At 45.2% G+C, this 15,356-nt stretch overlaps 1 protein-coding gene across 1 annotated transcript in view; it reads left to right on the plus strand.

The window, feature by feature from the left end:
• Nucleotides 1-15,356, plus strand: part of uggt1 (UDP-glucose glycoprotein glucosyltransferase 1) — a 76,145-nt gene that overhangs the window by 58,494 nt on the left and 2,295 nt on the right. The window contains exons 31-38 of the mRNA XM_063219737.1: nucleotides 1,007-1,091; nucleotides 3,696-3,784; nucleotides 6,710-6,814; nucleotides 8,523-8,607; nucleotides 10,862-11,044; nucleotides 12,383-12,543; nucleotides 14,707-14,821; nucleotides 15,206-15,322. Coding sequence (XP_063075807.1) covers nucleotides 1,007-1,091; nucleotides 3,696-3,784; nucleotides 6,710-6,814; nucleotides 8,523-8,607; nucleotides 10,862-11,044; nucleotides 12,383-12,543; nucleotides 14,707-14,821; nucleotides 15,206-15,322 — 940 coding nt within the window. The remainder of the gene's footprint in view (nucleotides 1-1,006; nucleotides 1,092-3,695; nucleotides 3,785-6,709; nucleotides 6,815-8,522; nucleotides 8,608-10,861; nucleotides 11,045-12,382; nucleotides 12,544-14,706; nucleotides 14,822-15,205; nucleotides 15,323-15,356) is intronic.

Genomic DNA, 15,356 nt, shown 5'->3' on the forward strand with positions numbered 1-15,356 from the left:
GGTGTCCTTGTTTTCGTTTCTCTGACTTTGATTGTGTTTAGGCATGTATGTGTGTTTTTTTCAGGGCTCTAAATTAACACCAGCCTGAGCCAACCGGCCAGATGCTGGTGAAATTCCAGTTTGACTGGCAGAAAAGGCCAGCTTACTAGCCACTTTGACCAATTTAGCCAGTATGTGTTTGATTAACATCTACTGGCCATTTTGGCTGGTGATGAAAAAAAGTTAATTTAGAGCCCTGGCTATTTATTTTTAAAGGTACACTGTGCAGGAAATGGTCAAAAAAGGTACGGCAACTATGCTGTTCATTGCCAGATTTGATCTTTACATGAAAGTTTACTAAATAATAAACAAATATATTCTAGTATGGTCCAAGTAGAGTCATTTTTGCAGCTAAAAATGGCTATTTTCTTAAATTCAAAATGGCAGACCATGGAGAAGATCCCCCTTTTCATGTATGAAAAGAACAAATAATCATAATGAAGACATAGAAGTTAATTGTGGTGGTAAGTATTCATGTAAAAGGTAACAATAGTGAATGGCTAGCATGAATTCTGGAAATAAGCAAAAAAAAATCTCACATATTTTCCCTTTAAACAAAATATACAGCTAGGTATGCAGCACACAGTGAAGTAGCTCTTTGTGTCCTTAGGCCCATTTGTGTGTGTGGCTGGGTGTCCTTGTTTTTGTTTCTCTGACTTTGATTGTGTTTAGGCATGTATGTGTGCTATTTCTATAAAATATACAGGTACACCATGCACACAGTGAAGTAGCTCTATGTGTCCTTAGGCCCATTCGTGTGCTTTGTGTGGCTGGGTGTCCTTGTTTTCGTTTCTCTGACTATTTTATCTGGTCCGCTGTTGTGTATACTTTGTTCTACTTTGTGTTTGCTCCTTTGTGTGCGTTTGTGCGCGTTTGAGTGTTTGGAAGTGTGTAGTGGAGGTACAGTCGTGTAAATAACTAAATAACTAACCGTCCCCTTTTCCCCTTCCCCTCCCCCTCTTGACAGCCATGATGGCACAGACTCCCCAGCGGACGCTGATGACCTCATCGTGGTCCTCAACAACTTCAAGAGCAAGATCATCAAGGTCAAGGTAAGACCGTTGAAGAGGTAGGAGGGGAGGGGAGGAGGGGAGAGGAGAGCAGAGGAGAGGATAGGAGGTGGAGAGGAGAGGAGAGGTGAGATCATCAAAGTCAAGGTGAGACTGGAGAGGAGAGGGGAGGGCAAAAGAGTAGAGAAGAGGAGAGATCATCAAAGTCAAGGTGAGACTGGAGAACAGGTACAGTTGCTACCTGGTGAGCACAGGAGAGTAGGATGGAGGAGAGGAGAGGAAAGAAGAGAGGAAAAGAGGGGAGTGCAGAGAAAAATAGAGGAGTGCAGAGGAGAGGAGATCAGGATGGAGGAATAAGGGAAGAGGAGAGGAGGCTTTTTTCTTTTTTTTCTCCCATATTTTCTCCCCATTCACTTATTCACACCAGCAAAAAGTGTATGCAAGAGAGCAGAATGGTTTGTCTTCCGGCAGTCCTGCGCTTTGGCTCTTTTATCTCTGGCTACTGCTGAAGCCCCATATTTTGGGTCGACACTGTACGTGTGGATGTTTGGGTAGACAGACAGACGGACAGAAGAACAGACGGACAGACATGATGTGCACACTGATAGCGCGTTCAGGCCGACTTAGAACCGTGCTGAAGCCCGTTCCCGCACCTAATCGTGAACCGGCCGTCGTGTTCACGCCACAGATATTTGCGTTCGCGAACCGGAAAGTTGGTTCGCAATGCGAGCCGCAGAATATTTGTTTTTTTCTCCGCGAACCGTGACGACAGCGTGGCCGTCAGCAGGTTCATCTGGGTAACACACAGTCACGTGCGGATAAAGTTCAGAGCCCGGTATGAACACGGGGGGTTCGCAGGTAAGCACTTTAGTGCCGAACGTAACTGGTGCGGGCAATGGCACAGGCTCCGTTCTGGTCGGCCTGAAAGCCCTATGAGAGGTTGGCAGATGGTGCCAGGATGCTGGAAGTTGGAACAGACAGGCAGACAGGCAGACAGACAGGCAGACAGACAGACAGACAGGCAGACAGACAGGCAGACAGACAGGCAGACAGACAGACAGGCAGACAGACAGACAGGCAGGCAGACAGGCAGACAGGCAGACAGGCAGACAGGCAGGCAGGCAGGCAGGCAGGCAGGCAGGCAGGCAGGCATTTGGTTTAACAAGGCAGGCAAACTGGTGGAGACCGGAAGGAGGAAGAGCAGTAGAACAGACTGAGAGAGGGAAGCAGGATAGACAGACGGGTACTAACAGAAGAATGCACGCAGACAGATGGATAGATGGTGGTAAATGGGCCGACTGAGCGCAAAGACAGACAGACAGACGGGTAGATAGACAGACAGATGCCGTAAGGCAGACAGACAGGTAAAGACAGTGGACAGGAGGCAGATAAATAGACAGGTAAAGAGAGTAAATGTAAGGCAGATAGACAGACATGTAAAAATAGAGAGTAGACAGGATAGGCTATGGAATAGATAGACGGCAAAAGACAGATGAGCAGCAAGGCCGACGAGAGAGAGAGAGAGAGAGAGAGAGAGAGAGAGAGAGAGAGAGAGAGAGAGAGAGAGAGAGAGAGAGAGAGAGAGAGAGAGAGAGAGAGAGAGAGAGAGAGAGAGAGAGAGAGAGAGAGAGAGAGAGAGAGAGAGAGAGAGAGAGAGAGAGAGAGAGAGGAGGAGGAGGAGGAAGGGAGAGAGAGAATTACTACACATTAAGACAATGCTGAGGAAGGAGAGAGAGAGAGAGAGAGAGAGAGAGAGAGAAGACAGGATAGAGTGCTACAGCAGACACGTCTTCCCACAACCCCCTTATTACACGTGACAGCCTGTCAGCTCTCGTGTGTGTGTGTGTGCGTGTGTGTGTAAGCAAGGAAGTGGAGCACAGAATGTGTGTGGTCTCCTTCTGTTTGGGAACTTTTGGATTTGGGAAGGTGTGTGTACGTGATTACTGCTGTATTTGTAAGTTCATAATCTGGATGCTAGTGTGGGTGAGAATGTAGGTGTGTGTCTCTGCAGGCTGTGTGCCTGTGTGTTTTTAAAAATAGTCTGGCCCTCATTTTGATGCCACTGTGCATCCAGGTGTGTGTGTGTGTGTGTGTGTGTGTGTGTGTGTGTGTGTGTGTGTGTGTGTGTGTGTGTGTGTGTGTGTGTGTGTGTGTGTGTGTGTGTGTGTGTGTGTGTGTGTGTGTGTGTGTGTGTGTGTGTGTGTGTGTGTGCGTGTGTGTGTGTGCGTGTGTGCGTGCGTGCGTGCGTGCGTGCGTGTGCGTGCGTGCGTGCGCTATCTCAGTAAGATCATCCCTGCTAGCTTTAACTTTCTTCTTCAAACTGCATGAGATAAGTACACCAGTCAAAGGAGAACCTTTTAAACCTTTATCTGGCACATATATACATGCACACACACACACACACACACAGCGCCTAGACGTTTGAGTAACCATAAGAAACTAAATGCTGTGTGTGTGTGTGTGTGTGTGTCTGTGTCTGCGTCCGTGTGTGTCTGCATCCTTATGTGTGCGTGTCTTCGTCTGTGTGTGTGTTTCTGCGTCTGTGTGTGTCTGTGTGTTCCTGCGTCCGTGTGCGTGTGTGTGCGCCCGTGTGTGTGTGCGCCCGTGTGTGTGTGTGTGCGTGCCCGTGTGTGTGTGTGTCTGCAGGTCCAGAAGAAGCCAGACAAGATGAATGAGGAGCTGTTGAGTGATGGCACCCAAGAGAACGACTCAGGCTTCTGGGAGTCTCTCACGCGGTACGCCACCCTCCTCCCTCCGGCAAAAACTAGTCTCTCTCTCTCTCTCTCTCTCTCTCTCTCTCTCTCTCTCTCTCTCTCTCTCTCTCTCTCTCTCTCTCTCTCTCTCTCGCTCTCTCCCCCTCCCTCCCTCTCGCTCTCTCGCTCGCTCTCTCTCTCTCGCTCTCTCCCCCTCCCTCCCTCTCTCTCTCTCTCTCTCTCTTACTCTGTGGTTCTCTGTTACTTTGTGTCGTCGTTTTACTCTTTCACCGTTATTCTCTCTGTAAATTTTGTCTCCGAAATGACCTAACCTAACCTGTATTTTGTTGTACCTCATCCTCCTCTAGTCAAAGTAGTATAAAAAAATCTGCGCCCGTCCAAAACTAGACTCTCTCTATCTTATATTCTATGACTCTGTGTAGTATTACAGTGAGGTTGAGTTGACACACTTATAATACTTTTTCCCCCATTTTTTTATCCATGGCAGAACTACACTCTAAGAAAAACAATTTCTCCTTTACTCAACTCTTTCTCTGTTACTCTCTCTGTAAATTTTGTCTCTTAAGTTACCTAACCTGACCTATATTTTATAGTACGTCACCCTCCTCCGCCCAAAACCCTCTCTCTATTTCTCTGTGGCTCTACTTTGTCTCGTTTTACTCTCTTCACCGTTATTCCCTCTGTAAATTTTGTCTCTGAAATGACCTAACCTAACCTGTATTTCATTGTACGTCATCCTCCTCTAGCCAAAGTAGTATAAAAAAATCCTTCTCTTGTATGTCTTAATCCAAGGCAGAACTATATTTCGACATGGTCGAAACGTTTCGGATTTCAAGTGTGTGGACCATTTAAAACTTGAATCAGCCTTTGACCTGTACCTGTACCTGTACCTTAACCTGGGGACGTACACAATCTTCCTTCTCAACTGCGCTACTTTCTCTCTCTGTTACTCTGTGTCACACTTTCCCGCTTTCCATTACTCTACCTGTTACTCTCTGCTAACAAACCGTATTTTATATAGCCGCGGAAAATATTGAGAGACCACTTCGAAATGTTCAGATAGGTATGGGTTTGAGTAAAACGCCCATTTTCATTTCATTCTATAAACTACCGACAATATTTCCTCCGAATTTCGAAAGAAAATATTGTCATTTAGATCATTTATTTGCCGAAAATCTCAAAATGGTCAAAATAGCACACAAGTTGTATGCAATGTTTCAAAATTTCAAAAAAGGCAAAGAAAACAATGTTTGTTTTACTCAAAGCCATACCTATGCATAACAAAATGGAGTGGTCTCTCAATATTTTCCATGGCTGTATAGTTCACATACTGGTCCATGCTCCTCTCTTGTGAGTCTGTGGCCCTGACATTGTTGTGGTGTTGAAAAGGTGCTTGCCTGTTCTAGAATGGGATGCCACACAGCTCCAGTGTAACATTCTATTCTTTTTCACTGTCAATGTCATTGCTGCCTGAGAACTAGACTTTAAAGAATTCATATGTAATGATTCCTTTTATACTTGCATGAGCTCAGTGCTAAGTTTGCAGACACATTCAGCCAATAAAAACTGAACTGAAACTTGTTACTGAAAAAAAAGAAAACCCCCAAATTTGATCCAACCAGCACAGAAACAGGTGCATTGCTCTATAATAGCTGTAGAGCAGTTATTCAGTGAAGTTGCTTGTGTTAAAAGGAAATTATTACTGATAAAGTACTCTTACTTAATTTGGCCACCTGTGTGTGTGACCCTTCTTGTGTGAATGTTTTTAGATGCGTCCAGCATCTCTATAACAGGGTCTGTCTGTCCGTCCGTCTGAAACGCTTTCATTCAATTGTTGTCCGTCTGAAACGCTTTCTTTAAATTGTTCCTTCCTGTGGCCACAAGGCGGCAGACTTGCCATTTTGGACCGGAGCGAATGCGTGCAAGCCACAGACCTGTATGCCTGTATACTAAACCGGATGCTAACGTTGGCGAAAAGTAGCCTAGCCACAGGCTAACTGACAAACGTGAGGCCAACAACTCAGCCGATCGTGATGTACGCCACAAATAGACCAATCGACCTCATATTTAGACACTACAATGTTGATTTCTGCCTTCGATTTTCATCAGTTAAGAAATCTAGCGTCGGATTAACACATTATTAAGGTAGTAAAGCGAGTTGCCGCCATGTTTGTTTTCCAGAATCACCCGGGTAGAGCACGTGCAGCATTCTGGGTAATTGAGTTTCACGTTATTAATGCACAAAATGCGTGTTTTAAAAAAAATGCAGTGAGTTTAAAAAATCAAACCAACTGCCATTTGGAAGGGCAATGGTGCTTTTCGTTGCGCTCAGAGAGAGTACAGGAGAGAACGCGTCTTTCGTAGTTGCTTTGCAGTCGTGTGCATTTGATAAACTCTGGCACGGAAGTTCACTGCTTTGATGCCTTTGACGGTGAAGCTGGTATTGAAAAAAAGTCTATAATTCACCGAAAGGGTCAACCCATAAGCGCACGATTCACCCAAACGGTTTTATTTATTTATTATTTGTCGATGTTTAGATTCTTTCCCACATGCACATAATGCTGAAATGGCGTGCTACTAAAGGTTGTTAGGCCTAATAAATGTCTGGTAATTTGTAATGTAGCCTACTTCATCTAGGCTATGTGAAATTTCAAATCATAGCCCATGGTTCTTTTCCAAATCCAAGAATGATAAGCTTATTATACCCTAAACTGCAAAAAATAAAGCCATGTCTCGCCATTTTGCTGCCTTGCTGCCTGCCACAATATTTGGAGTGTCCATGATGACCAATAAACAAAAAGTACATCCTCGGGGGACGTTGACAGGCTAGGAGGAGGCCAGGGGGGCGTTTGGGGGGGAAAAAGGCATAGTTGGAACTGGCATAGAGAGACGCATCTGTTGTCCGCCTGTCGGCCTTGTTAATTCAAACTTTTGTATGTTCCACAGCGGTTTCACCGGTGGCAGTAAGACGGAGGAGACTAAGCAGGAGAAGGATGATGTCATCAACATCTTCTCACTGGCCTCAGGACATCTCTACGAGCGCTTCCTCAGGTGAATACAAGCACACACACACACACAGACACTCACTCACTCACTCACTCACTCACTCACTCACTCACTCACTCACTCACTCACTCACTCACTCACTCACTCACTCACACACTCACTCACTCACACACTCACACACTCACACACTCACACACTCACTCACACACACACACACACACACACACACACACACACACACACACACTCACTCACTCACTCACTCACTCACTCACTCACTTACACACACGAACACCTACACACACACACACACACACACACGAACACCTACACACACACACACACACACCTAGTTACACACACACACACACAGTGATATATGCCCGGCTATGTGTGGGTGGCGCAGGAGTGCTAAGCGCACCTTTTAGACTGATTAAAACAAAACTGGGTACACCTGAGCGACACCTGAAGATATCATTGATCCAGCAGTCACAGCCCCGAAGGCTGAAACCTGAAAGCATCGACAGAAGCAGGGAGATAGAGAAGGTTAACCGTAATTTTGGGCAAAAATGCCAGTCCTTTAGGCACCCGTGGTATTTTAGTCAGAGGAGAGAGGAGAGAGAGAACGAGTTGGTCTTGGTTTGTACCCTGACCTCAGCGACATGGTGGCATTCTACGACATTTCATTGCAGTGCTCAAGAGTTCGTCTCAGGCCTGGGGCAGGCAGGCTCTGTTTTTGGGGTCCCCAGTCCCCCTGAGCCCCAGAGAGAGAGCGAGAGAGAGAGAGAGAGAGAGAGAAGGGTGGAGGGAGGGCTTTTTTAGTTAGTGGAGTTTGATCTTTGAAGAGAGAGAGAGAGAGAGAGAGAGAGAGAAGGGTGGAGGGAGGGCTTTTTTAGTTAGTGGAGTTTGATCTTTGAAGAGAGAGAGAGAGAGAGAGAGAGAGACACTGAGAGAGAGAGACAAAGAGAGAGGCGAAAAGAGAGGGAAGAAGAAAAAGGCACAGAGAGAGAGACAAAGAGAAAGTGAGACGAAGAGAAAGGGAAAGAGAGAGAGTAGAGGGAGGGGTTTTTTTTTTAGTTAGTGGAGTGTGAGTTTGTCTCAGGCCTGGGGCATGCAGGCTCTGTTTTTGGGGTCCCCAGGCCCCCTGAGCCCCCGAGAGAGAGAGAGAGAGAGAGAGAGAGAGAGAGAGAGAGAGAGAGAGAGAGAGAGAGAGAGAGAGGAGAGAGAGAGAGAGAGAGAGAGAGAGAAAGTTTTTAGTTAGTGGAGTGTGCTTTTTTTGGGGGGGGGGGGAGAAAGACAGACGGAGAGAAAGAGAGAGAGAGAGAGAGGGAGATAGACAGAGAGACGGAGAGAAAGAGAGACGAAGAGAGATGAAGAGAGACACGGAGAGAAAGAGACAAAAAGAGAGACGGAGAGAAAGGGAAAGAGAGAGAGAGAGATGTAGAGGGAGGGTTTTTTTTTTTAGTTAGTGGAGTGTGATCTTTGGAAGTGCCTTTTTCTATCAGCGTCCAATACCATTCTTGCTGATTGCGTTCAATTGGTTTGAAGGTCAGAGAGCTGGCAAGGATCCAATTGTGTGTGATGAATGTGGAGATGGTGTGAGAGAGAGAGAGAGTCTGAGAGACTGTGTGAGAGTGAGTCTTAGAGACTGTGAGGGAGTGGGAGGGAGGGAGAGAGAGAGAGAGAGAGAGGGTCCCGTTTTAAATCCATCAGAGCTGACGTGTTCCCATCTGTCTCTGTCTGGCATCTGCAGGATCATGATGCTGTCGGTCCTGAAGAACACAAAGACTCCCGTCAAGTTCTGGTTCCTCAAGAACTACCTCTCCCCAACCTTCAAGGCAAGTAACAGCTAAAGTTCTGGTTCCTCAAGAACTACCTCTCCCCAACAGACTTGTACGAAATTCCGAATTGAATGAATAGAAATAATATAGAATATAGAATAATATGAACACTAGGTGGTGATGTTATATGTACTCTCAATGGGTGGTGTAGATTAAATTCAAAGACATTCAAGGTACTGACACCACCTAGTGTTCGTATTATGGCATTACTTTGAATTTCAATTCATTCAAATCGGAATTTCGTACAAGCCTGCTCCCCAACCTTCAGGGCAAGTAACAGCTAACGTTATGGTTCCTCAATAACTACCTCTCCCCAACCTTCAGGGCAAGTAGCAGCTGCTCTGGCATTACGTAGCAGCTGCTTGTGTTTTATCGGTTAACACTAGAGAATAAATATTTTTTAAAGCGTTATTAACACTTTATAAATCATTTATTAGCACATATTAAATAATGAGCTAGTTATTACGTTTTCATGTACAATAGGACCAACTGACTCTTGCTTGCTTGCATGGTAATAAAATAACAAAAAAGTAATTTGAGTGTTCCGGGCATCTCTGGCCTAGTCTGGACCAGCTTGTTTTCTATTCTCTACTGTCCTGGGGTGCCTTTCTAGAAAGCGTATTTGTTAGCTAATTAGCAACTTTGGTAGTCGTCAATGGGAAATTGCATGGGAAACAACAAATTAGCTAACATAGTTCGCAACATGGTTTCATTTGGGCTTACATTGCCCACGGGGACCCCGGTGCGAATCCGGCCGGGGTCATTTCTCGACCCTGCCCCATCTCTCTCCCCCAGTCATTTCCTGTCTACTCTCACACTGTCCTATAATAATAAATGTTAAAAAGCCCCAAAAAATACTTAAAGAAAAAAAAGAAATCATTGTCTCCTACTGTATACTATATCCTTCTCTTATCAATTGCCTTTTCACTGTTGTATCAGTCAGCTCTTCTGAACAAAGCACAATATGACAACTGAGGCTTATGCTTGCACTACTTTTTCTGGATGGAATACTTAACCGACACCACAAAGGAAAACAGAATAGTGTCTCTTCATTAACTTGGTCATATGCATCATCAAGTGATTCTGTCTGCAATTGCTAACCTTCCCTGTCAGCAATTAGCCTGATGATGATGAATGCTACGCTGCTCGTAAAATAAGACTGAGTGAGCATTTCAGGGCTGTGGCAATGAGAAGGAAATTAATAAGTCATCTTCCTTGTAACGTGCCCACACAGCTGTCTAAACTCTCCGGCAATGTTTTGTAAACGATGAATCAGTCATGCAGACAGTTTCTTTGTATTTTCTTTCTTTGATTTTCTTTATTAGTTTTTGTTTCTTTGTTTTTCTTTCTTTCTTTCTCTCTTCCTTCTTGTCCATCTTTCTCCGTCTCTTTCTTCTCATCCTCCTCCAAACCCATCTTCTCCCTCCCTCTCCATCCACACCTTCTCTTTCCATCTCCATCTCTCTCTCCCCATCATGGGTTTATCCCCTACATCAGCGGTTCCCAAACTTTTCCCCCTGCGCACCCCCTTGTACATTTCAGTGTGGTTTGCGCACCCCTTAAGCGAATATTTTGATGTGCTGATGGCCACGCAAGTATGATTCACTGAGCATTCACTTCACATTATGGACAGTTGTTTTGGGGAAACCTCTTTTCCAATAAAAACTCACATATCCACCATTGCTCTATTTAGCTTACGCACCCCCTTATGGCAGGCCGCGCACCCCCAGGGGGGCACGCACCACAGTTTGGGAAACCCTGCCCTGCCCTACATGGCTGGGTGTGGCTTCTTCTCTCCTCACTATTTTTCTCCTCCTCTAAGAGTATGGTTTCCAGTATGAACTTCTCCACCTCTTCTCCTCCCCTGCCCCTCTTTACTCCTCCCTTCTCCCCCTCTTCTCAACTCTCCTCTCTAACCATCTCTCTCTCCCTCTCTCCTTTAGGAGTTCATTCCTTACATGGCTGAGGAGTATGGTTTCCAGTACAAGTTGATCCCCATTTTCTCCTCCCTTCCTCCCCCTCTTCTCCTTCTTCTCCTCCTCTTCTCGCTTCTCTCTCTCTCTCTAACCATCTCTCTCTCCCTCTCTCCATCAGGAGTTCATTCCCTACATGGCTGAGGAGTTTGGTTTCCAGTATGAGTTGATCATCCTTTCCCTTTCCTCCTCCATCCACCTCTCCTTCTCCCCCTCTTCTCCTTTTCTCCTCCATCCACCTCTCTCTAACCATCTCTCTCTCTCCCTCTCTCCTATAGGAGTTCATCCCCTACATGGCAGAGGAGTACGGCTTCCAGTACGAGTTGATCCAGTACAAGTGGCCGCGCTGGCTGCACCAGCAGACGGAGAAGCAGCGCATCATCTGGGGCTACAAGATCCTCTTCCTGGACGTCCTCTTCCCCCTCGCCGTCGACAAGATCCTCTTCGTCGACGCCGACCAGGTAAAGGGCTGTACACACACGTCGCTGCCAGTTACTCGCTCAGCGCATGAACTCAATAGAATGTCAATGTGTTCCAGCGAGACTAGCAGGCGAGTAGGCGAGTACTGTACAAGCGATGCGATGTGGGCGGATCCCGAGTTCAAAATATTTTATCTTCGAGCGACGCGAGTAACCAATTGGAATGCAGAGTTCGGTACTTCTCGCCTGTTCATTGGCAGTTTAAAGCCGCGGGAACTTTCAGCGAACGTTCCATGATAGAGTGGTGAGTAGGCGAGCAAGCAAGCGAGAAGCTAGTAAATAGCAGCGATGTGTGTGTGTACGGCCCTGGGACTTGGTACAGATGTACACTACACACCTGTCAGAGTAGTACTTCTTGGATGCACCCACAGATACAAACAGTAGATTCCATGTTCAGACTTTTTGGTGTGGCCCAACACTGGGCGCCACCGTCTAGGGCTGCTATCCTTTCTTTTTCCTCGACGCCGACCAGATCCGCTTCGTCGATGCCGACCAGGTAACACTTGTCACAGATGTACAAGCACACCTGTCGGCGCAGTGCTACCAGGGGCAGTCCTTAGGACAGGCCATCCAAACAATTGCAAAGGGGCACTATCGCAAAACTCCACCCACTGAGGAAATGGCAAAAATTGCTTGTTAGTGCTTTTTCTTTTTTTTACATTTCCTTTTTCGGTCTGCAAAATCTCAATTAAGAGTAGACAAAAGCACACTCTTGATTCCTAAACTCTTAATTTATACCACCATGTCAGCAAGCAGATGCGTTTTATCCCTCAAGGCATTGTGAGTGCGTAATTTGAAGGCACATTTTTTTGTACACTAAGCTGTAATGAGGGTGCCAGTAGCAGTCTGCTTACTCAGGCAGATCAGTACAGTATAAGGTGCGATGTCTATTTGCTTTGGTCTACTGCCATCTGGTGGAGAGGTAGGGTGTGGGAAGACTTGTTTGGCTATTTGCAGTCTTCAACTTCCTCTTCTGGTGTGTGTTATAGTCGGGGTTTTTTGTTTGTATGTTTTTTTGTTGTTGCTGTGATTAATAACCATGAGCTGCTACGGGTAGGCCTATTTTTCCTCATGACTGACAGTTTCCCTCTTCTGGTGTTGTGTGCTATTGCTGTGATGAGGATCAATGATGAACTACAGTAAATCAATTCATGACTGACATATGAAAGAACACTATGAATCAAAAACAAAATTGAGATACCCTACTGACTTTTTAAAGCGCTTTCTATGTTTTTTCTTGAAATAAAATTACTAAATGACATGTGAAGGGTATTGCTGGAAGCTTCCTGTGACTGTGTGTAACTCCTCTGCTGTCCTCAGATCGTACGTACGGACCTGAAGGAGCTGCGCGACTTTGACCTGGAGGGGGCGCCGTACGGCTACACGCCGTTCTGCGACAGCCGGCGCGAGATGGACGGGTACCGATTCTGGAAATCCGGATACTGGGCCAGCCACCTGGCAGGACGCAAGTACCACATCAGGTGAGGAGGCTGGAACTATAACTAGTACTAGGGGTAGCCCTGGCCTAGTAGTGGATAGGGAGTTGGTCTTTCAATCTGGGTGTTGCAGGTTCAAATCCTACCTTACCTATCGCTACACCTGCATCCACAGCTGAAGTGCCCTTGAGTAAGGCAACTAGCCCCACATTGCTCCAGGGACTGTAACCAATACCCTGAAAATAGTAAATGTAAGATGCTATGAATAAAAGCATCAGCTAAATTAAATGTAATGTAATGTACCACATCAGCTGAGGAGGCAAGAACTATAGCTAGTACCACATCAGGTGAGGAGGCAGGAACTATAACTAGTACCACATCAGGTGAGGAGGTAGGAACTATAACTAGTACCACATCAGCTGAGGAGGCAAGAACTATAGCTAGTACCACATCAGATGAGGAGCCGGAACTATAAACTTTCAACTTTTCAACTTTATTGTCCCCAGAAGGGGCGATTAGGTGTGCAGCAAGTCATAAGCATATATATAACTAGTACCACATCAGGTGAGGAGGTAGGAACTATAACTAGTACCACATCAGCTGAGGAGGCAAGAACTATAGCTAGTACCACATCAGATGAGGAGCCGGAACTATAACTAGTACTAGGGCTGCACAATTAATCGAAAATAATCAAAAATCGTGATTTTTCAACATAGTGATTTCAATCGTGATTTAATCGTGGCAATAGTGACCTGCCTTCGAGCATTCTTGAATCCAGAATATACTGACAGGCTGGTGTTCCTGCCCAGAAATCTGTCCGTCTAAGTTTCATGCTATTGCCTTTTACATAGTTATTACAATTCAGTTTTATTTTGTTCGTCTCATATATAATTAATTCTTGGTTATATTTCATTTCTTTATAATTTTAAATAAAATTCTGCAAAAAATTGATGATCGTGTTTAATAATCGTGATGCCGATTTTGACCCAAATAATCGTGATAATTATTTTTTTTCCATAATCGTGCAGCCCTAACTAGTACCACATCAGGTGAGGGGGACAGATGCATGGGCTTATAGTAATAGTAATAATAGTAAGACGAAGTAGTACCGTGGGAGAGTGGGGGGGCTTTTGTGTTGTGCGTGCGTGTCTTGGCATTTCAATTTAATGTGTTCATTAATATGGTGTCCGTGGCATTTTGGAGACTGCATTGTGTGACCTGTGGTTAGGTCTGCATTATGGAGAGCTATTACACTGGCTTTGTGTGTGTGTGTATTTGTCTGTGCCTGTCTGCATGTACGTGTATCTACCACCAGTTCATCCATTGCAGCACAGGGATTGTGTGTACCTGTGCCTTGAGTGCTCTGTGCTTTGTACAAGTAGCGACGTCCTACACACCTCTGTGTCATTGTGTATGTAAAACTTTGAGCCCCAGCATTTTGCAGTGCAGTTTTTGTTCAGTTGTGTGTGGGCTGTAGGGCGAGGAGGTATTGGGTTGACATTTACACCACCACCACTCCTGTGGGCATGGGAAATAAATGGCCTCCCTTTACTCAGATAACCCTCCTTCCTCAGGGACGGGAGAAGGGTTTTCCTTTTTTTTGGACTCTACCTTTTTTTCCCTTAATTTTTTTGTACCCTATCCTAATAGGAGAGAAAAAAATCACTTAACTGTGTGAATACCTTTACGGCAGCCAAAGGCATGACTAGACTTATTTCTGTTGGCCTTTGAGGTGCTACTTGGTGTTATACAGACAGGTAATTAGACCGTGAAGGCAAGGCAAGGCAAGGCCGGTTTGTTTATACAATACAGCCCATTTCATACACATTCAAGGCAACTCGATGTGCTTCACAATTAAAATATATTCCCCACAAACAGATACACTTAATTGTTCCATTTTTTGTTTTTATCATTAATAATACCTAGTTAATTGCAAAATCAGTAATAAAAATAAAAGCAATGAATTATTATATTATGTCGTTGCTTAACAAACATTGAGTAATGCCATTACCACAACATGGAATTCTGTATAATAAGTAATCTATGCTTTATTATCGCTGCATGGAAGGTGCCTTCTTTTATAACATGTTTATTACAATGCTACTACACATTTATATATGGTCTATTACACAACCTAATGACAATTTCATCAACATTGTCTCTCTGCATTATCTCCATCTCTCTGCCCCCCTGCCTTTTCCCTAACAGTGCCCTGTATGTGGTGGACCTGAAGAAGTTCCGTAAGATCGCCGCGGGCGACCGCCTGAGGGGCCAGTACCAGGGGCTCAGCCAGGACCCCAACAGCCTGTCCAACCTCGACCAGGTACCTGCACCTGCACCTGCACCGAAACAATTGCTAGGAATGTACTTTTGTGTGTTCAGAAATTCTGACAACACAGTCAGACAAAACAAAAGGGCAGGGAGGCATGACAGAAAAATAAATAACAGGGAATGACAACATACAGAAAAAAAACATTGAAAAGTGTGTTGGTTGTCTTCCTGAAATTGTATACCAGAGCAGCAGAGATCGCTTGTGTTTATATCTGAAATACAATGCAATTCGTATGAATGCTTTTTATGTGGCTTAATACATCGCCAATTGGTGAGTGTTTGTGAAGAGATGTGTGGCAGTGTGCATTGTTCTGATGCGAGTTTTCTCTCTCTCTCTCTCTCTCTCTCTCTTTCTCTCTCGACTGTGATTGGCTAGGACCTGCCCAATAATATGATCCACCAGGTGCCCATTAAGTCCCTCCCCCAGGAGTGGCTGTGGTGTGAGACCTGGTGTGACGACTCCACCAAGAAGAAGGCCAAGACTATTGATCTGGTGGGTGGAAAGAAAAGTGTTCTGTTCTCTCCTC

Source organism: Engraulis encrasicolus, chromosome 16 (assembly GCF_034702125.1).
Source record: "Engraulis encrasicolus isolate BLACKSEA-1 chromosome 16, IST_EnEncr_1.0, whole genome shotgun sequence".
NCBI lineage: Eukaryota > Metazoa > Chordata > Actinopteri > Clupeiformes > Engraulidae > Engraulis > Engraulis encrasicolus.